The sequence below is a fragment of the Brassica rapa genome, chromosome A04 (assembly GCF_000309985.2).
Source record: "Brassica rapa cultivar Chiifu-401-42 chromosome A04, CAAS_Brap_v3.01, whole genome shotgun sequence".
NCBI classification, from domain to species: Eukaryota; Viridiplantae; Streptophyta; class Magnoliopsida; order Brassicales; family Brassicaceae; genus Brassica; species Brassica rapa.
The window spans coordinates 20,840,524-20,862,116 of record NC_024798.2 but is presented as its reverse complement, the minus strand read 5'-3'; the positions used below and the strand labels follow the sequence as shown (position 1 = coordinate 20,862,116).

Here is a 21,593-nt window from a genome sequence, read left to right as displayed (position 1 = left end):
AATTCAAATGAAATAAACAAAATAGGGTTGTTGCAAGAAAATTCTAGATAAACGTTACCAAATCAAAAATAATAATTTGAAAACAATCTTGGTAGAGTTCTTTCTTGGCACGCCATTGACAAATGAATAGGGAATCATATAACAATTTAAAGTGCTAACTGGTCCTAATTGCTATTATAGGGCAGCCCGTCTTCTATAACTACAGGGTAGTAAAAAGTAATTCTCAATATTAATACTAAAACGTACATTAATATTATCTTTCAAGGAGCAATCCTACAGCATAGGGTAATAAACTGGCGAATAAAGTTATAAAGCAAACATATAAGTTAAATGATAATTAATAATATTATCATGGTATCAAATTTCCAACACTAATTTCTCTGATGTGACGCTAAACTTACCAACGACGACTCTATTACTAATGAAACATTTTACCAGATATTCAAAATACATATACATATTTATTTATTTTCTCACAAAAATGTTAAAATTATATTTTTTTTGATAACCCGAAATATCCGACGGACCCGAAACCCAATAGACTAGTTCCTTGGGGGCCTCACCTTAATTATTCTTTGTTCTGGACTACGGGGTGATCGGTTGGGTTTTATCTACCTACTTTAGCTTTATTTTTTTTTAAATCACTAAACTTTACCAATCATGCTTTAGCTTTACTTTTCAAAGTTAAAGCCTGCATCAAATTTCTATTAATTTTTACCAATCATGCTATAGCTTTATTTTTAAAGCTACAGTAAAAAAAATAAAGCAAACATTTTTCTTATGTATTTTAGTTAAAAAAACATATATCTTTTATTTATAGGCTGTAGAAACTGTAAAATTAAAAAATAATCTATAATATCAAATAAATAAGATAATCACATTAAAAAAACATCTATAAATATTTTACTCTAATTTTGGGTGCTTTTAAATTATTGAAATATTTTAAATAATATAAACATTATTTACATATCACATTTTAAATAACAATATAGTTTGATAATTTTAAAAATATTAATATAAATTATTTTAAGTGATAAAATAATAATTATTTTATATATACATCACATATTTCACATATTTTATTTTAAAATATTTGCAACCTATAGCTTACAGCTACAACAAATTTAACTACAACAAAAGTCTCTGCAAAAATAATCTACAGTAATAACTTTACCGCTACAACCAATTTACTTATATCTAAATTTGTACGACTAACATTCTACATCCACAGTCAAACCAATCATCACCTAAATTATGGAAATCCTTGGTGTATCACAATTTATCTTATTGGAGAAGAATTGATATAGTTAAAATCCTAGTATATCAAACTTTTGCAACTAATAAAATGAACAACGTAACTTGTTCTTGTCCACCAAATAAAACACTAATATATCCCGGATATGGTCAAATGTATAAATCGAAAAAATATAATATTGTCCCAAAAATTGTATAATATGATTTGAATCACCTATATGCGTATTTTATATACAAGCATTATCCCAAATAACCACATTAGCTCTTACTAATTGACCAGTCTATAGCCTTTTGGTTACAAAATAGTATATCGATAACTGATGGGCAGCCTAAAATCTAAGGAGGTTAGAAAAATACACGTATCAAAAATAAGTACAAAACTTTTGCCTCTTCTTTGGGAAACATAAATTATTATACTTTTTCACGACATAAATTATTGTTTCTTTGCACGATTTAATATTTTCGACCTACATTTATTATAGCAATTCGTAATTATTCCCCGCTTTTTTGCTCATTCTTACTTCTGTCTTTTGTTGTCTTGAACATATAGCAGTAATCTGCATGTTTGTGTGTTATTTCGACAAAATAATATTTTACTGTAATATACTTTTTAATGGGGGGAGTTCCAAAACTGAAACCATATAATCTTCAGATCTTGTGAAAAGTGAAAACCCGTAATTTTAGCCAGATAAGGTTTACATGCATGTGGTCAGCAGCCATTATTAAATTACAGTAGAGAAGGTTCTGAACCTAATCCTTAACTAACAGAATAATTTGATTTAGTTTCGAATTGTTATATATAATTTAGTTGCAATGCGCCAATGCCATTTATCTAATTGTAATTTAATATTTGCTCAGTCTCAAAATAATACATATTTTAGGATGTTCACACATATTAATAAAATATATTAAATATTAGTAGTAAATACATATTTTGTGATTATCTACTTCTCATAGTTTTAAACCAATAAAATTTAATAAATACAATTTTTTGAGTTTAAAATTAATTATTGATAAAAAAATACATTAAAATATAAAAAAATATTTTTTGTAACATGTTTTAAATACGTATTTTAAGAAAGTGGAGAGAGTATATTACAAAGTCGCTGGAAAAAAAGGTTTAATTATTTTTTCTTAAAGTTCAAAAGGTTAACATTAGTGTGTTAAGTTATTATTTATATTGTTGTCCAAAAAAAGTTATTATTTATACCATTTTAGCCTCATATTAGCAGGCCAATCGTACGACCAAGACAAAAAGCAGCAATGCCACTGATTTTAATCCCACATGCTATACTTCTCATAATAGAGATTTCACATGCACTCTATAATTACAGTCCAGAAGTGTGAACCGAGTCGACGTGGTATTTTACACCGAGTCACACCACGCGACCTTGCATGTATTATATCACATTTCTTTATGTCACAAATCAAAGTCGTTGTTTAACTTGGTCTATTGTAGTTTAGTTTAATTTGAACTTGGTATCGTAACTCGCTTTCATCTTCATAAACAGCTGTCTCTACCTATTGATGGCGAAGGGTTCTTGTGTCAGCCATTTTAGGACATTTGACTTTACTCATGATCACCATTTTCTTTACTTTCTTTGCTTGTTATAACGTTTTATTTACCGTTCTATATATGTTTTACTTCCATTTGCATGACTTTGAAACATGTAGTAACGTTCTGGCACCATATTGTAATATGCATTAAGGGAAAATTTGTGGTCCTCTCGTCACCCATAAGTTCCACGCACCAACAAGTTCAATGTTTAGTTCTATTTTTCGTGTAATCATTTTTTCCTGCTTAGATACTTTAAAGCTTCAAATTTTACATAAGTTTTAACATTTACAGAATGTCGGTAGAAAATTAATAATATTATCGAAAGTGATTGTGGTAGATGTCATTGTGATTAACATAGCTTAACGGCATCAAATAGTATCATTTATTCTAAAGAATGATTAATAATTATCAATCAGAATTTTGGATTATTTCAATCGGGTGGTTGAAGATTAGTTTTCTAACACAGTGGAAATTTCATGATATTTTATATTTAAATTATAGAAGTTACAAAACCAATAATTGCCAGCTAATAGCGAAATTAAAATAACAAAACAATAGAAAAAGAGACGTAAATATTGAATCGGTCCCTTATGAACAAAGGCCACCACAAATGACTACGTTTCTCCGCTATAAAACAACTCTCTTCCATGCAGAAACACATTCAATCACTTCTTCCTCATCTTCTTCAAACATTACACACTTTCTCCATTTTTTTCTTCCACTAATAATTTGGAGAAAAGCCTTAGTAGCCGGTTAAAATATCCGGTGAAAACAATGGCGACTCCAGCATGGAGTCATGCCAGGGGTCAATGGGTAGTAGCCATTTTGGCGTTACTTGTTGGCTCGGCAATCGCTACTGAACCTTACATTTATAGCTCTCCTCCACCACCGTATGAGTATAAATCTCCACCGCCTCCGGTTGCATCTCCTCCACCTCCTTATGAATACAAATCTCCTCCCCCTCCAGTTAAGTCCCCTCCACCACCGTATGAGTATAAATCTCCTCCTCCTCCTGTTAAGTCTCCTCCACCACCTTATTACTACCACTCTCCACCACCACCCGTGAAGTCTCCTCCCCCTCCATATGTATACCACTCTCCTCCTCCTCCGGTTAAGTCTCCTCCACCACCGTATTACTACCACTCTCCACCACCACCCGTGAAGTCTCCTCCCCCTCCTTATGTCTACCACTCTCCTCCTCCTCCGGTTAAGTCTCCTCCACCACCGTATTACTACCACTCTCCACCTCCCCCGGTGAAATCTCCACCACCACCGTATTATTATCACTCTCCTCCGCCTCCGGTGAAATCTCCTCCTCCTCCTTATTACTATCATTCTCCACCTCCTCCCGTGAAATCTCCTCCACCACCATACTACTATCACTCACCACCTCCTCCAGTGAAATCTCCACCACCACCATACTACTACCATTCTCCACCTCCTCCGGTGAAGTCTCCTCCACCACCGTACTACTATCACTCTCCACCCCCTCCGGTGAAGTCTCCTCCACCACCGTACTACTATCACTCTCCTCCTCCTCCGGTTAAGTCTCCACCTCCACCTTACTACTACCACTCTCCTCCTCCTCCGGTCAAGTCTCCACCACCACCGTACTACTACCACTCTCCTCCTCCTCCAGTCAAATCTCCACCACCACCGTACTACTACCACTCTCCTCCTCCCCCAGTTAAATCTCCACCGCCGCCATACTATTATCACTCTCCACCACCACCGGTCAAATCTCCTCCACCTCCATACTACTACCATTCACCGCCTCCTCCGGTGAAATCACCACCTCCACCTTACTATTACTCATCTCCACCACCACCAAAATCTTACCCTCCACCATATTACTACTCATCTCCACCACCACCACCAAAGTCGTACTCTCCACCATACTACTATTCATCACCACCACCTCCGGTGTCATACCCTCATCCTCACCCACACACACATCCACTTGTCTTCAAAGTTGTTGGTAAGGTGTACTGTTACAGATGTTATGACTGGACATACCCTAAAAAGTCCCACGATAAGAAGCATCTCAAAGGTAACTTATAAGTCTCCCCCACGTGTTCAATAATAAATTCTAATCTTAGCAAATTCCTTAACTAATTTACATAATTTTATCTTGATGCTTATAGGACTTAAATAATTAACTAGCATATATGTATTGTAAAGTACTAGTAGTTGCATGTGATCTAGATTTTATTTTTATTAGTGGAGAAAAGAAAACGAGATTAAGTCAAGAAAAAGACAAGAATCTGTTATTGACAAACAATCCAAAGAGATCGAACAAGCAAAATCGATTTTGTAGATATACCAACTAAAAGGACATCAAATGATATTTTTAAATTTTAATAATTTGTTTTTGTCATATAGGTGCTGTTGTGGAAGTGACTTGCAAGGCCGGTGACAAGACAGTGAAGGCATACGGAAAGACCAAAATCAACGGTAAATACGCAATCACCGTTAAAGGATACAACTACCGTAAATACGGTGGCGAAGTCTGCACGGCCAAGCTTCATGCTCCTCCTAAGGGATCGCCATGTAACATTCCTACAAGTTACCATATGGGTAACAAAGGTGCAAAACTCCATGTGAAATCAAAGACAAAGTACGAGGTTGTGCTTTATGCTAAGTCCTTTGCTTATGCACCGAAGAAACCTTATGGTGAATGCCACAAACCGGCTCCTTACCATCCTCCATACTATTACAAATCTCCACCACCACCGTCTCCGGTTTACTACTACAAGTCACCACCACCACCGGCTCCAACCTATGTCTACAAGTCTCCACCACCACCAACTCCAACTTATGTCTACAAATCACCACCTCCACCAACTCCGACTTACGTCTACAAATCACCACCACCGCCAACTCCGACATATGTTTACAAGTCACCACCACCGCCAACCCCGACCTATGTTTACAAATCACCACCGCCACCAACCCCGACTTATGTCTATAAATCTCCACCACCACCAACCCCTACTTATGTCTACAAGTCACCACCTCCACCAACTCCTACTTATGTATACAAGTCACCACCACCTCCAACCCCAACATATGTTTACAAATCTCCACCACCACCAACTCCAACCTATATTTACAAATCACCACCTCCTCCTACTCCGACCTATGTCTACAAGTCACCGCCTCCTCCCACTCCAACGTATGTTTACAAATCACCACCCCCTCCAACGCACACTCCTACACCATACTACTACCACTCTCCTCCACCACCAGTAAAATCTCCTCCACCTCCATATTATTATCACTCACCACCACCACCCGTCAAATCCCCACCACCTCCATACTACTACCATTCTCCACCACCTCCGGTCAAGTCTCCTCCACCACCATACTACTATCATTCACCACCTCCTCCGGTGAAATCTCCTCCTCCTCCTTACTATTACCATTCTCCACCTCCTCCGGTGAAGTCTCCTCCTCCACCTTACTACTACCACTCTCCACCTCCTCCGGTGAAGTCTCCACCCCCTCCTTACTACTACCACTCCCCACCTCCTCCGGTGAAGTCTCCACCCCCACCTTACTACTACCACTCTCCACCTCCTCCGGTGAAATCTCCTCCCCCTCCTTACTACTACCACTCCCCACCTCCTCCCGTGAAGTCGCCACCCCCTCCTTACTACTACCACTCCCCACCTCCTCCGGTGAAGTCTCCTCCTCCACCTTACTACTATCACTCCCCACCTCCTCCGGTGAAATCTCCACCACCACCATACTACTACCACTCACCACCTCCTCCGGTGAAATCTCCACCACCACCATACTACTACCACTCACCACCTCCTCCGGTGAAATCTCCACCACCACCATACTACTACCACTCACCACCTCCTCCGGTGAAATCTCCTCCTCCACCTTACTACTACCACTCCCCACCTCCTCCGGTGAAATCTCCACCACCACCATACTACTACCACTCCCCACCTCCTCCGGTGAAATCTCCACCACCACCATACTACTACCACTCACCACCTCCACCGGTGAAATCTCCACCACCACCATACTACTACCACTCCCCACCTCCACCGGTGAAATCTCCTCCTCCACCTTACTACTACCACTCACCACCTCCTCCGGTGAAATCTCCACCACCACCATACTACTACCACTCCCCACCTCCTCCGGTGAAATCTCCACCACCACCATACTACTATCACTCACCTCCCCCACCAGTGAAATCACCTCCACCACCTTACTACTACCACTCACCACCCCCACCTGTGAAGTCTCCTCCTCCACCATACTATTATCACTCACCACCCCCTCCAGTCAAATCTCCACCACCACCATACTACTACCATTCACCACCTCCTCCGGTGAAATCCCCACCACCACCGTACCATTACAACTCTCCACCCCCTCCAGTCAAATCTCCCCCACCACCTTACTACTACCATTCACCACCTCCTCCAGTGAAATCCCCACCACCACCGTACCATTACAACTCTCCACCACCACCAGTAAAATCTCCCCCACCTCCAGTCTACATCTACGCTTCTCCCCCACCTCCTACCCATTACTAGGCTCGTCAAACTCAACAAAATTTCCACATTATTCAAGTAAGTTCCAACCCTCCAATACTTTCAATATGCTCCATATCCATTTCGATAAAACTTTCCACTAAAATCTCAGTTTATTATCTACACAGGTTTTCTTTTTAAAAATGAAATAAAGGAAGGGTCAAAGTCAAAGATGAGAAGAAGTGAACCAAATAAGGATCGTCTCGTGGAAACCATGAACAATACATCTCCAACAATGATCCACATCACTTCCTCTTCTTCAGTGTCGCTCATCTTCCACTTCTGCATTATCATCTTCGCGTCTTCATCAAGTCGGATTGTTTCCAAGACCCTTTTAGATCGTATCATAGTACTCTTCTTTGTAACCTTGTGTTATCGTTATTTATTTGTTGTGCATACATTTTCTAAATATTTTTTTACATTAATGTAATGAGTGAGGTGTTAGCAAATAAAAAAATGTCCAGTTTCGTGTTTCTTAAGATTGTTCGTTGTTTTAACGTTATTTTTATATTTTTGAAACATTAAAGTTTGAAAGACATTCTGGTGATGAGGTGGTCACGACATATATCGTTGCTTCAAACGCTGGAAAGTGAAAATAAGAACATGACAACATCTTTGCGATCTGATAGGCTTATTAGTTAATTATGTTGTGGAGTTAGTCAGATAATCACTTTCGTTCAACTAATTTCCACCTGTTTGTTTTTCTCGACATTGACTGTTGAACTATACATTTGTGAAAAACACCGATGAAAAAAAATCAAATTAAAACAAATTTTGATAGAAAATTACGAATCTAAAAATTGAAATGAATTGATAATTTGATTAAAAAAACTTAATCGAATATAGTTTGTATACTTTGTTAAACCAAAAACACATTTAAAAAAAAACAGGAACTAGAATACTTGTGACAAAAGAAAAGGGACTAACATACACGTGAAGTGGTTGTAAATTGGGCTTTAGATAAGTAACAGCTGAGCTGAGGCCCATTACTAAACGTATTTGTCCACGAATTTTGTCACCGTCACTTTTTTTTTGTGGGTGGGTGGGAATATGATACATTGATGATTCTCTAATCATTTATCCCTATTAATCAAAGTAAATATAAATGAAGCTATAAATTTTTCCTTGCTTTCAACAGTAATTAAATACTCCTTCCTTCAGTTTCTAAAATTAATACTCCCTTTGTTTTTATTTGTAAGTAGTTTTAATTAAAAATATGAATATTAAGAATTTTTTTTTAAATAGCAATTAATACATAAATTCAACCAATAATAAAAAAAATACAAATTATTTGATTGGTCACATAACATGTAATAAATGGAAAAGATGTTTTGGATTATGTAAATATTTTACATTGTGAAATAAACATTTTTTCCTAAAACTATTTACATATCAAAACAGAAAGAGTATTTTTTTGAGTTTTCATGTTTATTAAGAATATAATACACTTTTCAATAACTATCTGCCAATAAAATTTAATCAATTAAAATATTTATATTAAATGTTTCTCAAAAGTATACAAAATACTTTAAAAATATAAAAAATCAATTTTTATGAAATAAGAAAAAATTCTAGAAAATCTTATTTTCGGAAATGGAGGGAGTATTTAAATAGCTTTGTACTAAAAAAAATATCTTAACGAAAATGAAAAAAAGCATATACTGTATATAGATTTCCAAATTGTAAATAAATTTGAATAAAATACTGTATTCCACTTGAGATTCAGGTATAAAAACGTGGTGACAACAAAGTAATAATTGTGTTAGCCTACAAATTAAAAAAAAGAAAAAGGAAAATGAAGAAGAAACAGGTGTGATGTTAAATAGAGAGTGATTACTGATTAGGAGTCCTCCTTAATATTCTGCGAGTTAATCGCGCTGTCTTATCATTTTTATTTCCACCTTTTTATTCTTTTTTAATTAATTAATTAATTTTTTATTAGTAATTGAATGTTCTCTTCTGGCTGGCTGGCTGCTGCTGTGTGTTCGTTCTCCTCTCTCTCTCTCTCTCTAGACCCGCAATTTTAGAGAGAAGATTGATTGAGAGCTGAAACGCAGAAGGATCACGATCTGCTATCGCCGCTTCGTCTTCTTCTTTTCATTTCTCGCAGGTACGATCCAGCTGTTTTGGGAGATTAGATTCAATGTTTCCGTATCGGTTTCATCAGATCTGTGTGTGTTTTGAATTTTCGAGCTTGATCGAATTGTGATTGAAAGTCTGATGATAATGTTCAAAGTTGAATCTGAACGAAGAAACAATTGATCAAGGCCACGTCATTTTAGCTGATTGATTTATGCTTATTATTCTCTTCATAGCCACGTCATCTTTTTTTTTTGTTGCTGGTGGTTGGTTTGTGTTGGTTGCTCAAATTTATGATTTTTTGATGCATTTTGGCTCTTCGGTTTCTCTTTTTGGATCCCTTTTGTGGTGATATATGACTTGTTTGATACAGACTTGGTAGAGGGGGCATTTGTTTAAGAGCTACTTATTCCTGCTGGAACACTTACCAAGATGAAGAAAGTCTTTGGTCAAACTGTCAGAGACCTGTAAGAACTATAATCCCCTGGAACTGGACCTGAATGAATATTTACAATGGTTTATTTTCTATTTTTTTAGCAAGAGGGAGGTCAACAAGAAAGTGCTTAAAGTGCCTGGAATAGAACAGAAGGTAAAAGGATACTCTTTGTTGCTTCTTCTCTGTTTTTGTTGAAATTCTGATCAAACTGAGATTCAGGAGCTGTTTGAGTTGATCAATTTCGTTACTTTTCTTCCTTAAACTAGAAATTTTGATTAGTTACGCTTATCTATGTTGCATTCCTCATCTGGTTATGGAATTTGAAGCGAAATGTCCAACATAGTTTCATCTGGTTGCATTTTCTTCAGGTTCTAGATGCTACTAGCAATGAGCCATGGGGTCCTCACGGATCACTTCTTGCTGATCTTGCGCAAGCTTCCAGAAATTAGTAACTACAACCACCTTTCAATTTTTTTCTATTTTGCTGTAGTTATGACATCACACAAGAATGTTACTTCTCTTGCAGCCATGAATACCAGCTGATCATGGGGGTCCTTTGGAAACGACTTAGCGACACTGGAAAGAACTGGCGGCATGTCTACAAGGTAAGACTATATTTGGTGACTTATTCCCTGTTTATATTTTTGTAGCAGTGAATGATACACTTTCCTTCTGGTTTACCTCTTCTGTCCACTTCAGGCTTTGACTGTTTTGGAGTACATGGTAGGCCATGGGTCAGAACGTGTTATAGACGAGATTCGAGAGCGTGCATATCAAATTTCGGTAATGACCACTCTGAGTACACTGCTTTTGAAGTATTCAGCATCAATAGAATCCTTCCATGCTATATCTCAGCGGTTGACTATCTTACGCTATGTCCATTTTCCATGTGGCAGACATTATCCGATTTTCAGTATATTGATTCCGGTGGTAGAGATCAAGGAAGCAATGTTAGGAAGAAATCACAGAGTCTGGTGGCGTTGGTTAATGACAAAGAAAGAATAGCTGAGGTCAGAGAGAAGGCTTCTGCTAACAGAGACAAGTAAGTTTGCTTGTAATTTTATTTTCTTTTTCCCCTAAATTGCTGTAGTTTCCTCTATGTGTTAGCCTCGCTTGGCACTTATTGAATTTCATGTTTCTAGTGGCCTTGCAACTGTTATTATGCCTCATAGTAGTCTATCAATTTGTAGTGGTGATATTTAAAAGGATTAGCTCCTGACTTTTGAAAGTTATTCAATTCTCAGAGATAAAAAGTTACAGATCTTTGGGTTCATTTTAAAACTGCTTCATGAGCTGAACATCAATCTGACATTAATTTTACGACAGGTATCGCACCTCAGCACCAGGTGGGATGTATAAGCCTTCAGGAGGATATGGTGACAAATATGATTACGGATCCCGGGATGAAGAGCGAAGTAGTTATGGAAGAGAGAGAGAATATGGTTACAGGGATGATGATAGAAATAGCCGTGATGGAGATCGTCATTCCAGAGACTCTGAAGACCGGTATGGGAGAGATGGAAATAGGGAAGATGATTACAGAGGAAGGAGCAGAAGTGTTGATAACTTCCAAACTGGTTCGCGAGGTAGGAGTTCAGATAGGGAACGAACGTTTGAGGATGATGGCCATTCATCAAGGTATGTTGATTTGGAGTTTCAACTTGCCTCTAGACTTGATCTTAAAAAGAAGGGAACAATTTTGAGATTTAATCAATACCACTGGATGACATATTTGTTGTAAATAGTAGCCTAGCAGTACTTGATGTCAAAAAGTATGTTTCGAGCATCTTCTTAGCTTAGTTCTACTTATACATTGAAACATTCCTCTTTATTGTGTAGGGGTAGTGGTGCTAGAGCTGATGACAATTCTCAGGATGAGAGGTAATTTATGATGTCTTTTGCTGAAGTTTGAGCTTTTTTCTTATTGTATTAAGTTTTGTAGACTTATGTCAACTCATATCATCTTTCTTCGGGACATATGACAGAGGGCAGCTCCAGAGGAAGTTTTCTGAACAAAATATTGGTGCTCCACCTAGTTATGAAGAAGCTGTCAGTGACTCAAAGAGCCCTGTATATAGTGAAAGGTGATAATTCTCTACAATGCAGATTCAGAGCTACCTTGGTTTTATTGGTTCTGATGAATCATTTTGTGCCAGGGATGGTGGGGAGACCCCACAAGTTGCTGCTCCAGGAGTTGCTTCTCCTCCTCCCCCACAAACTGCTTCTCCAGGAGCTGCTTCTCCTCCTCCCCCACAAGTTGCTGCTCCAGGGGCTGCTTCCCCTCCTGCTGGAAGCAACACAAACAATAATTCTGCTGCTTTTGCTAATGAATCTTCTCCTCAGAAATTTGAGGCCTTTGATGAATTTGATCCACGCGGTGCATTTTCAGGTACAGAGGTCTCATAGTGTACATTTCTTTAGCTCCTAGTTTGTTACATCTCCAAATTTTTCTTTGCCTTTCAAACTTCTCTACTCCATAAAGATTAATTCTCATTTTTCGTTTGTTTATTATATTGTTATCCATAAAACTCTCTCCGTGTTCCGAGTGTAAGTCATGTGTTTTGTTTCTTTTCCAGCTGGCCCTCCAGCATATGCATCTGCAGACGGTGTTTCAGCTCCTCCAGCAGTTGCTTCTACATCTGCTCCTCCCACCTCAAACAGTGTTGAGATGGACTTACTTGGCTCCCTTGCAGACGTATTTTCATCAAATGCATTGGCCATTGTCCCGGCTGATTCTACGTCTGTTGAAACCAATGGACAACCAAATGCTCCATCGTTTTCTACATCTCAGCCATCAACTCAGGTATTTGATACAGCGGTTAAGCAGCTAGTTGTACTCGGAGATTTTGACTGTTTCTTAAGAGGATGCCTTTTTTATTTGTACAATTTTGATTATTTAAAAATTCTCTTTACATTGTACAGACATTTGATGACCCATTTGGTGACTCTCCTTTCAAAGCCTTCACTTCAACGGACACCGACTCAAACCCACAGCAGAGCTTTGGAGCTCCTTTCCAAGCAACACCACCAGCCTTCACCTCGGAGGCCTCACATACTGATAGTGCTCAAAACTTTGGCTTTGGGGATTCATTTTCCGCTGTTGCCAATCCTGAACCTGCTGTTCAGAATGTGCAACCTCCATCAAACCCACAAGATTTTCCCCAAGATCAGTTTGACACATCTCAAAGTGATATTGATATTCTAGCTGGCATTCTCCCACCATCTGGTCCTCCACCTTCACTCCCACAACAACCGGGTGCCTCAGGACCAACATCTCAGTTTCCTCCGAGCGGAAACAACATGTACGAGGGATATCATCCTCAGCCGGTATCCTCAGCTCCAAACATGCCTGGACAAACTCCATTTGGGCAAGCTGGTCCTCCAGCTTCACTTCCGCAACAACCGGGTGCCTCAGTAGCAACATCTCAGTTTCCTCCCAGTGGAAACAACATGTACGAGGGATATCATCCTCAGCCAGTATCTTCAGCTCCAAACATGCATGGACAAACTCCATTTGGGCAACAATATAACATGGTTCCTCCTCATTCACAAAATATGGGTGGAGCCACACCGTATAACAGTGGAGGCTTCATGCACCAGCCTGGCTCAGCCAGTTACAATCCTGGAGCAGTTACTTCGCACCCCACAAACGAAAGCTTCCTCCCACGACCAGTTGCTGCCACTTCATCGAGCTCACAGACCCCTTACACTAACCCCAGTGGACCAGCTGGTCAGTTCATGGGACACCAGGGTCATGGAATGCCGCCTTCCCATGGTCTACAAAGAACTCAATCCGTGCCTGTTAATATGCAAGGGAACCACAATTTCATGGGAGACATGTTTTCACAAGGTGGACCAACAGGCTCCTTGACGTCATCGTCCTCTCATCAAGATCTCACACCTTTAACAGGAGCTATTGAGATTGTTCCCCAGCCTCAGAAAAAGTTTGAGCCAAAATCATCTGTCTGGGCAGACACGTTGAGCAGGGGGCTTGTTAACTTTAACATATCTGGACGTAAGTGAGAAAATTAAAAAAAAACAATAAACCCAGTTTGGATCAAACTTTCTAACATCAGTTTTTGTTTGCTACTTATGTGCAGCTAAAACAAATCCTTTGGCAGACATAGGAGTTGACTTTGAGGCGATCAACAGAAGAGAGAAGCGGCTAGAGAAACCGACAAACGCACCAGCACCAACATCGACTATCAACATGGGTAAAGCTATGGGCTCAGGAACTGGCTTGGGGCGTGCTGGTGCAAATTCTATGAGACCTCCACCAAATCCAATGGTAGCTTCTGGCATGCCCATGGGCGGGGGAATGAATATCGGTGGATATGGAGGTATGAACCAAAACCAACAACCCATGGGCGGTATGGGAATGGGACCAGGCATGAACCAAAACCAACCGATGGGTGGTATGGGAATGGGACCAGGCATGAACATGAACCAAAACCAACCCATGGGTATGGGAATGGGACCAGGCATGAACATGGGAGGTGGATATGGCCAAGGCTATCAGATGCAACCACAACACCAAGGGATGGTACCTGGTCAGAACATGCCAGGCAACAACAACAACAACTATAATCCGATGATGGGTCAAGGCGGTTACAATCCTCAACAACAACAATATGGTGGTGGATACAGGTAAGATGAAGCCAAACCACTACACACTAGACTCTCCACTTGTAAAATCAAGAACAGAGGACACTCTAACTCTGTTCTTCTCTCTCTCTGCTTGTTGTGAAATTTGTACTGGTGAGAGTGGCAGACCTCCCTCCGGTCTGTCCTTTTTGTTATATGCGTATTATAAATTGATATATACACATTTTCTTCTCTATTTTGTTTTATTTTTGGGTTTCACGTATTGAATGTGTAAAAACATTTTCCCTTCACGGAACAAATAAAAATATTTTACTTTTCTTCACTTTCTTTCATTCCAAAAGGACTTGGATTCTCTCACTTCCAGTGTCGTTAAAGTCTAACAGAAGTTTCCCTCCAACTTCATTTGCTGCTTCGCCCATCAATTGCTTGAGGTTTACGCCTCTTAAAGCTACCTCAGGCTCTGAGGTAAGATGTGACATTGTTGATATACTCTTGGAGATACAGGGGATTCATAGACCAATAGGAGCTGTTATAATTGGGGACCGTTTTGATCAAAGTAAAGGCACAATGTATCCATACGAAGATAGTGGTTTGATAATGGAACAATACTACAATTTTCTTTTATTCTTGAAAATTTGTTGGTTTGGGTCTAAATTGGACAAATATAAAACTTAAGTGGCGTATATGGATATTTTAAAGAACTAATGGACCCCCGGGAAAATATAAAAAACTAAAACGCTTAACGACGTTAACTTAACGGTGACGTTTAGTCGACTTGCCGAGTGGAGAGTCTTAACGGCGTTCGATCTCACAGTTAGACTCCTCTCTTTGATTCTTCTTCGTCTTGCTAAAAGCTGCTTGCGAAGTTTCTCCTTCAAATCTGAAAAGCTTCTTCTGGGTTTGATCCGATCAAAGGTAAGGTGCTTAATTTAGGGTTCTAAGGTTTCTGCTTGATCGCCTGCTTATTAGGATGCTCTGTGAGTTGTTTGATTCAATTGAATCTTGTTAATTGATCAACCCTTTTTCGAAATTTGGAATCTTTGATTGGTTTGTTAAAAAAAAAAAAAAAAAGGAATCTTTGATTGGTTTAGATGGAAGCTCTCACATTCAAGGGCTCTGTTATGGAAGCCATACTCGAAGCTAAAACACAGAAGAAGCTTTTTGTTGTCTACATCTCTGGTAAAGTTTGTGATTTCAATCTTAAAGCTTCCATCTTTTATACTGAAAATTTGAATTTGCTTAAGGAGAGGATGAAGAGGAGTCGGATAAGTTGAACAAGCTGACGTGGACTGATGCATCCGTAGGTTTCTCCACATTTGCAATCAAAGGTCATTGTTTCATTCCTAACATTATTGTCGTGTGTTTGCTACTATTACAGGTGGCACAGTCGCTGTCCAAGTATTGTGTTTTGTTGCATCTCCAAGCTGCAAGTGTTGACGCCACAAACTTCTCTGCTATATGTATCCTTGCTTTCTTTTTTTATGAGACAACTCTTTTCTAGCTCTTGTGGTAGAGTAGATGATAGTTTATGAAGAATGGACCTAACTAGAGTCTAGGACTATAGATTTACCTGTGCTGTCTATTAGTCTATTACTCTAGCTGGTTTATCCAACTATACCTTTGTGTGTGTGTGTGTGTGTGTAATGCAATTTCTTTTTTTTTTTGTTGATTTTATATGTATCCTTACATCAGTTTCTAGACCCATATTCATCTGTTCCTTGTATAGCTGCCATTGGATTCAGTGGTACACAAGTTTGGAAAAATGGTAAAAGATCATATGTATTTTTAGTCAAGAGTATATAGACAAGCAAACCTGCTCAAAGTTTTTTTTTCTTTCCTTTTATTTTTTCAGAGGGGTTTATTGCTGCTGAAGATCTCGCATCCAGTTTAGAGAAGGCTTGGTTGGGACTTCATATCCAGGTAGCTGCTTATCTTTCACTTTTTCACTTATGAGTTTATCATGTTGTTTAATGGGTTGGACATTTTATCGTTTTCAGGAAACAACTGCAAGTATCTTTTCAGCAGCACTTGCATCACAAAACTCAGAGCAACCTACTTCTAGTGCTTCTAATGTTGTCTTACCTTCTGAAGAAGGCAGTACTTCAGATACAATGGCTGCATCTCAATCAACTGGAACAAGTGTTCAACCCTCAGAGAGAAAATCAACGGTGACATCTGCATCAACCAAAGAAAAGAATGATGGCACAGCTGCTATTAAGGTTTGTATCTCCACATTACTTTAGCCTTTGATGTTGTCTTACATGGTGTTCTTAAACAGGTCAAACAATCTGCTGAGCCCAGTAATCAGCCAGCATCTTCTGTTCAGGCAGAGAAGGAACCCATTCGTCCTGCAGCCCCAAGGCCAGATGATAGTAGTACATCCAAATCTTCTACAGATAGAAAAAGGAAACAAGAAACCGTGATAAACAAAGATGAGAGGGATATTAATTTACCAAAATCTGTAGCTACAGAAGAGATTGTAAAGGCTAAGGAGGAAGGAGGAGAGGATGGAGAAAGTTGGAAACCACCATCTGATGTTCACTTAAACATTCGTTTACCTGATGGTGCTAACCTTCAAGAGAAGTTTTCTGTAACAAGTACATTGAGAATGGTCAAGGACTATGTGAACAGCAATCAAACAACAACCGAACTAGGTGCTGCTTATGATCTTGCTGTTCCTTACCCTCGTAAGGTTTATAGTGACCAAGGTACGTCAAAATCTCCAATGCATCCGACATATTCTACCTTAAAAGGCAGCTTCTTATTGATCTATGATGATCTGTGCAGATCTTGATAAGTCTCTGTCCGAGTTGGGTTTGCTCGGTAGACAAGCACTTGTAGTAGTTCCGAGGAAAAGAGCAACCGTATATCAAAGAGGACCATCTTACTCTGAGCCTAACAACAACACAGACACAAACAGTGGCGGTTACTTTGGTTATCTTAGAAGAGTACTCTCTTATGCAAACCCATTTTCATATTTCGGCGGTGCATCAAGCTCTGCTCCAGAACCTCGAGGCAGCATGGAGTACAGTGAGCTCATAAACCCTTTCTAATGCATCAGAGTGTCATGTAAGTGCTTTAACTCTTTTTTTTTCTGTCTCTAGTGCCGGTTGCGTCCAATGCAGAGGTGAGAAGCACTCCGGCGCAAGCGGGCTCAGAAGGTAGGGGAAACGTTAGGAACAGGAGGCCAACCACATCTAGGATTGGAAGTAACATCCATACGCTGAGACACGATGAAGAAGACGCTCCGTTTGGTGATGGAAACGCGTTTTGGAATGGAAACTCCACACAGTATGGCGGTGAAAGCGGTGGTGGAGACAGTAATGATAGGCGATGAAAATGAGACAGCTTGAGCTCTGTTTGGATCTAGTGCTGCAACAGAAACAGTTCCGAGTTACTGAACTCTTCTTATACTTTTACTCTCTTATATGGTTGACCAGCTACAAAATGTTTCCTTATGTTTCTGTTTTATCAGTTACTCATATTAAACTCAAAACTTGAAAGATAAATTTTAGATAATGAAAATGAAAATCAATTTAAGAGAAATATAGAGAATATAAGACAAATTAAGCACTATTTTAGATTTTTATTATAGTCTTTTTGGTTAATTTCGGTTCTAAAAATAAATTACAACCCCTACCTTAAAGAAATATGGTCATCTTGGACCTAGATTGTATAATCCTGCATTTGACATCACCAAAATGTATATATGTGATCAACTTGATAATTTTTTTTGTATGTTTATAGATGAACCCCATCAATGATAATTCATTTTAATAATCTGGGGAAAGATTAGTCTTACGCACTCTGAAAACCTCTTTGACATTTAATAAACACTCGAGTCCCCTTTTATCTGGTGGATAGAAAATTCCAACCATATATTGTGTTTCTTTTGATTATAAACTCAGCCAAAATTCTATTTATAATTATCATTTTATAAGACTCTACATACATATCAGAAGTCAAGGGTCAGAACCATATAGATATTAGTTATATCATGTTTTAAGGATCAAGATTCAACAGCTCTATATTCATTAAAAGAAGTTTGAAACATTCCCTTTGAAAATAATAAAAGAAAATGTAATATTCTATTGTTGTTGCCACCTTTAGTTCATTAGCCACACGTTGCTCTTCTGTCTTTCTCCATGGCTTTTTCACGCCAAGAAAATCATTTCTCCCACGTCTATCTCTGCCCAAATCAAAAGAATAAATAAAGAGAAAGAGAGAGAGAGAGAGAGATACATATTGCTTAAAAACAATATTATAATTGGCCAAAAATGGGATGTTAGTTCTATTCTTGATCAAATGCCTCTCTGTCGCTTCTTTTTTACGCTTTCTTTCTTTTCTTAGCTGTTGCTGTTTCTTTCTCTTCTCTCTTCCTTTTTATCTTTTGTGTTTTGTTCCTTGATCACAGCTCGTCTCCCTTTGTCCCTGTAGCCTCTCATTTTGATTCGTCCTCTCTGGTTTATTGCTCGTTGATCCTTTGTTTCTGTTTGCTTTTTTGCGTCATGGATCGTGATTTTCATCGTCGTGGTGGTCAAGTGGTAAACATCTTTCATCATTACATATATCTACATTGTGTTTTCAAATTGTACGATCACGTAAATAGTTTTAACAATGCGCATTGTATTCATCTTTTACTATTTACGAAGTTGTTAACAAGTATCTTGGTGGGCAAGTCATGGCCTATTGTTGCATAATCAAACCTAGGTTGTCTCTTCATCATTGATGATGATGTTAGAGACAAATGTCGTTGATTTGATGAAAGAGGACCGTTGGAGATTTTGGAAACTATAAGCATTCTAAGCAAAATTTTGATAATATTTTTAATACAATTTGGAGATCATACAATCTATGTATATTAACTGTTAAAAAGTTGAGGTAAAAGCCAATGTTTCATTAGACTTTTCCCTTCCTCTATTTTTCTTTAGCATTAATCTAGAGCAGTTCATTGATTAGTGAAGTTGATGTAACTTGCAGGCAAAGGATCGTTCACCGAGCAGCCGCTTTGTTCGGTTAGATAAACCAAGATCTGTAGACGATCTTGATATAGGCAAGAAAGGGAAGATGCGTAGGTGGTTGTGCTGTTCTTGTCATGTACAAGAATCTAACCACCCTAGAGTTGAACATAACCGATCCAGAACACCTCCTACTCGCCACTACGACTACGGTATCGATCTTTTCTTTACATTCTCTGAGAGATTTTAATCTGTATTTTAGGTTTGATTGCTTTCTTGGTACACAAGCTAAGTACCTTTTGTTGATGTTATTGCTTGAGTAGGACGTAATGATAAGAAACCACCACCTCCTATGAAGCCTGCCGTGTTGAAGGAGCCTCCTCCTATTGATGTGCCTACAATGTCATTGGCTGAGCTCAAAGAAAAGACTGAGAACTTTGGATCAAAGGCTTTGATTGGGGAGGGATCCTATGGAAGAGTGTACTACGCAAAGTTTAATGATGGCAAGGCCATGGCTGTGAAAAAGCTTGATAATGCATCTGAACCAGAGACAAACGTTGAGTTCTTGACTCAGGTCTCCAAGGTTTCAAGGCTGAATAATGACAACTTTGTTCAGCTTCTTGGTTATTGTGTTGAAGGCAATGTTCGTGTCCTTGCTTATGAGTTTGCAACAATGGGATCATTACACGACATCTTACACGGTATGAAAGTTTCCTGCTCAAACATAAACGTATGGAGATTGATCTTCTTGATGTCAAACAGGAAGGAAGGGGGTTCAAGGAGCACAACCTGGTCCAACACTTGAGTGGATGCAACGAGTCAGAGTTGCAGTTGATGCAGCTAAAGGATTAGAATACTTACACGAGAAAGTTCAACCTGCTGTTATCCACAGAGATATTCGTTCTAGCAATGTGCTTCTATTTGAAGACTTCAAAGCCAAGATAGCTGATTACAATCTGTCAAACCAAGCTCCTGATATGGCTGCTCGTCTTCACTCCACTAGAGTTTTGGGGACATTCGGTTATCATGCACCAGAGTAAGATAAGATCAGAACGTTCTTGATTCTTTAGAAAATTTAAAAGATTGTGACTCAATATGTTTTGGGGGTTTGCAGATATGCTATGACAGGACAGTTGACACAGAAGAGTGATGTTTACAGTTTTGGAGTTGTGCTTTTGGAGCTCCTAACCGGGAGAAAACCGGTTGATCATACAATGCCTCGTGGTCAACAAAGTCTTGTCACTTGGGTTAGTAACTTAATATGAATATGTTCTGTTACTTTCTTGAATTAACCAAGACTCTTCTTGGCTATGTTTTCTTTAGGCTACTCCAAGGTTGAGTGAAGACAAAGTGAAGCAATGTGTTGATCCAAAACTCAAAGGGGAGTACCCTCCTAAAGCAGTTGCAAAGGTATAAAACCTAGAAACTTCATATTCATTTGAACATTACTTGAAGCTAATTAAGATTTGTTTGTTTGATGGTAAACCACAGCTTGCAGCAGTTGCAGCTTTGTGTGTGCAATATGAATCAGAGTTTAGGCCAAACATGAGCATTGTAGTAAAAGCTCTTCAACCACTCTTGAGGTCTTCAGGAGCAGCTGCTCCTCCTCCTAACCCTCACACTTGATTATTCTTCTTTGTGGTTCTTGCATATTGGATTCATTCATGGCTTCAAGGTTTCTTTTGTTTCTCATTTTTCTATTTACAAATGATTTTGTAAATGGAAGTTATTAAGGAAGAAATGGTGAGTAGAGGAACATGGATTTGTTGTGTTAAACGTTTTTGATGGATAATCACCTAAAAATTGTTTGTTGTTTTACTATTATAAGCCTCTCATTCATGGAATATAATCCGAATGTACACACTTATAACAAATATTTTTTTTTGATTAATTACTTTAAACATAATGTGTCATGGTCAAGTTATTGAAGAGAAAAAGCTATGAGATAATGTATATAGTTATGTTATCTGGTTCTGCTTCAACGGTTATGGTTAACCTCTTTTTGAATTATATCCTCATCCACATGTTCCACTATTAGTATTATCTTAAATATAGATGACAACATATATTAACTAGCTATCTGAGTTAACTACATAGAGCTACATAAAAGACATTACTAAATCAACAAGCACTAAATCAATAAAAAC

General features: G+C 38.5%; 4 protein-coding genes across 7 annotated transcripts; all 4 read left to right on the top strand.

The window, feature by feature from the left end:
* Positions 1-3,452: 3,452 nt before the first annotated feature.
* LOC103866162 (extensin-2) lies at positions 3,453-7,842 on the top strand. The gene is made up of 3 exons (XM_009144040.3): positions 3,453-4,862; positions 5,195-7,407; positions 7,497-7,842. The coding sequence occupies exons 1-2, from the start codon at positions 3,587-3,589 to the stop codon at positions 7,369-7,371; spliced, it is 3,453 nt and encodes a 1,150-aa protein (XP_009142288.2). The 5' UTR covers positions 3,453-3,586; the 3' UTR covers positions 7,372-7,407; positions 7,497-7,842.
* A 1,380-nt stretch (positions 7,843-9,222) lies between these two features.
* LOC103866050 (clathrin interactor EPSIN 2) lies at positions 9,223-14,810 on the top strand. Of its 2 annotated transcripts, XM_033290511.1 has the most exons (15): positions 9,223-9,478; positions 9,821-9,914; positions 9,985-10,036; positions 10,252-10,331; positions 10,410-10,488; positions 10,583-10,666; positions 10,780-10,925; positions 11,210-11,521; positions 11,723-11,764; positions 11,869-11,967; positions 12,040-12,272; positions 12,460-12,686; positions 12,806-13,155; positions 13,306-13,898; positions 13,984-14,810. In XM_033290511.1, the coding sequence occupies exons 2-15, from the start codon at positions 9,880-9,882 to the stop codon at positions 14,532-14,534; spliced, it is 2,883 nt and encodes a 960-aa protein (XP_033146402.1). In that variant the 5' UTR covers positions 9,223-9,478; positions 9,821-9,879; the 3' UTR covers positions 14,535-14,810. The 2 variants fall into 2 exon arrangements, with proteins under 2 accessions (XP_033146402.1, XP_009142175.1); XM_009143927.3 differs by having other exon boundaries at positions 12,806-13,898.
* Positions 14,811-15,116: 306 nt separating this feature from the next.
* LOC103866054 (plant UBX domain-containing protein 11) lies at positions 15,117-18,034 on the top strand. Of its 3 annotated transcripts, none has more exons than XM_009143933.3 (10): positions 15,117-15,403; positions 15,580-15,667; positions 15,736-15,788; positions 15,867-15,948; positions 16,188-16,253; positions 16,341-16,408; positions 16,486-16,707; positions 16,767-17,196; positions 17,276-17,518; positions 17,593-18,034. In XM_009143933.3, the coding sequence occupies exons 2-10, from the start codon at positions 15,580-15,582 to the stop codon at positions 17,823-17,825; spliced, it is 1,485 nt and encodes a 494-aa protein (XP_009142181.1). In that variant the 5' UTR covers positions 15,117-15,403; the 3' UTR covers positions 17,826-18,034. The 3 variants fall into 3 exon arrangements, with proteins under 3 accessions (XP_009142181.1, XP_009142180.1, XP_009142179.1); XM_009143932.3 differs by having other exon boundaries at positions 15,561-15,667; positions 15,733-15,788; XM_009143931.3 differs by having other exon boundaries at positions 15,118-15,403; positions 15,733-15,788.
* Positions 18,035-18,733: 699 nt separating this feature from the next.
* Positions 18,734-21,347, top strand: LOC103866053 (PTI1-like tyrosine-protein kinase 3). Its single transcript, XM_009143930.3, has 7 exons — positions 18,734-19,032; positions 19,469-19,658; positions 19,770-20,147; positions 20,209-20,482; positions 20,561-20,693; positions 20,770-20,856; positions 20,938-21,347. Exons 1-7 carry the CDS (start codon positions 18,997-18,999, stop codon positions 21,070-21,072), a joined length of 1,233 nt encoding a protein of 410 aa, XP_009142178.1. The 5' UTR covers positions 18,734-18,996; the 3' UTR covers positions 21,073-21,347.
* Positions 21,348-21,593: the final 246 nt, after the last annotated feature.

Excerpts from the sequence above, each read along its gene's own strand:
- LOC103866050 (XM_009143927.3), top strand. The coding sequence starts at position 9,880 with ATGAAGAAAGTCTTTGGTCAAACTGTCAGAGACCT. Across the intron at positions 9,915-9,984 it reads GGTCAAACTGTCAGAGACCT|CAAGAGGGAGGTCAACAAGA; the intron begins GTAAGAACTATA and ends CTATTTTTTTAG. Across the intron at positions 10,489-10,582 it reads ACTGGCGGCATGTCTACAAG|GCTTTGACTGTTTTGGAGTA; the intron begins GTAAGACTATAT and ends TGTCCACTTCAG.
- LOC103866053 (XM_009143930.3), top strand. The coding sequence starts at position 18,997 with ATGGATCGTGATTTTCATCGTCGTGGTGGTCAAGTG. Across the intron at positions 19,659-19,769 it reads TACTCGCCACTACGACTACG|GACGTAATGATAAGAAACCA; the intron begins GTATCGATCTTT and ends TTGCTTGAGTAG. Across the intron at positions 20,857-20,937 it reads CTCCTAAAGCAGTTGCAAAG|CTTGCAGCAGTTGCAGCTTT; the intron begins GTATAAAACCTA and ends GGTAAACCACAG.
- LOC103866162 (XM_009144040.3), top strand. The coding sequence starts at position 3,587 with ATGGCGACTCCAGCATGGAGTCATGCCAGGGGTCAATGGGTAGTAGCC. Across the intron at positions 4,863-5,194 it reads CGATAAGAAGCATCTCAAAG|GTGCTGTTGTGGAAGTGACT; the intron begins GTAACTTATAAG and ends TTTGTCATATAG.
- LOC103866054 (XM_009143932.3), top strand. The coding sequence starts at position 15,580 with ATGGAAGCTCTCACATTCAAGGGCTCTGTTATGGAAGCCATACTCGAA. Across the intron at positions 15,789-15,866 it reads TGACGTGGACTGATGCATCC|GTGGCACAGTCGCTGTCCAA; the intron begins GTAGGTTTCTCC and ends CTACTATTACAG. Across the intron at positions 16,409-16,485 it reads GGTTGGGACTTCATATCCAG|GAAACAACTGCAAGTATCTT; the intron begins GTAGCTGCTTAT and ends TATCGTTTTCAG.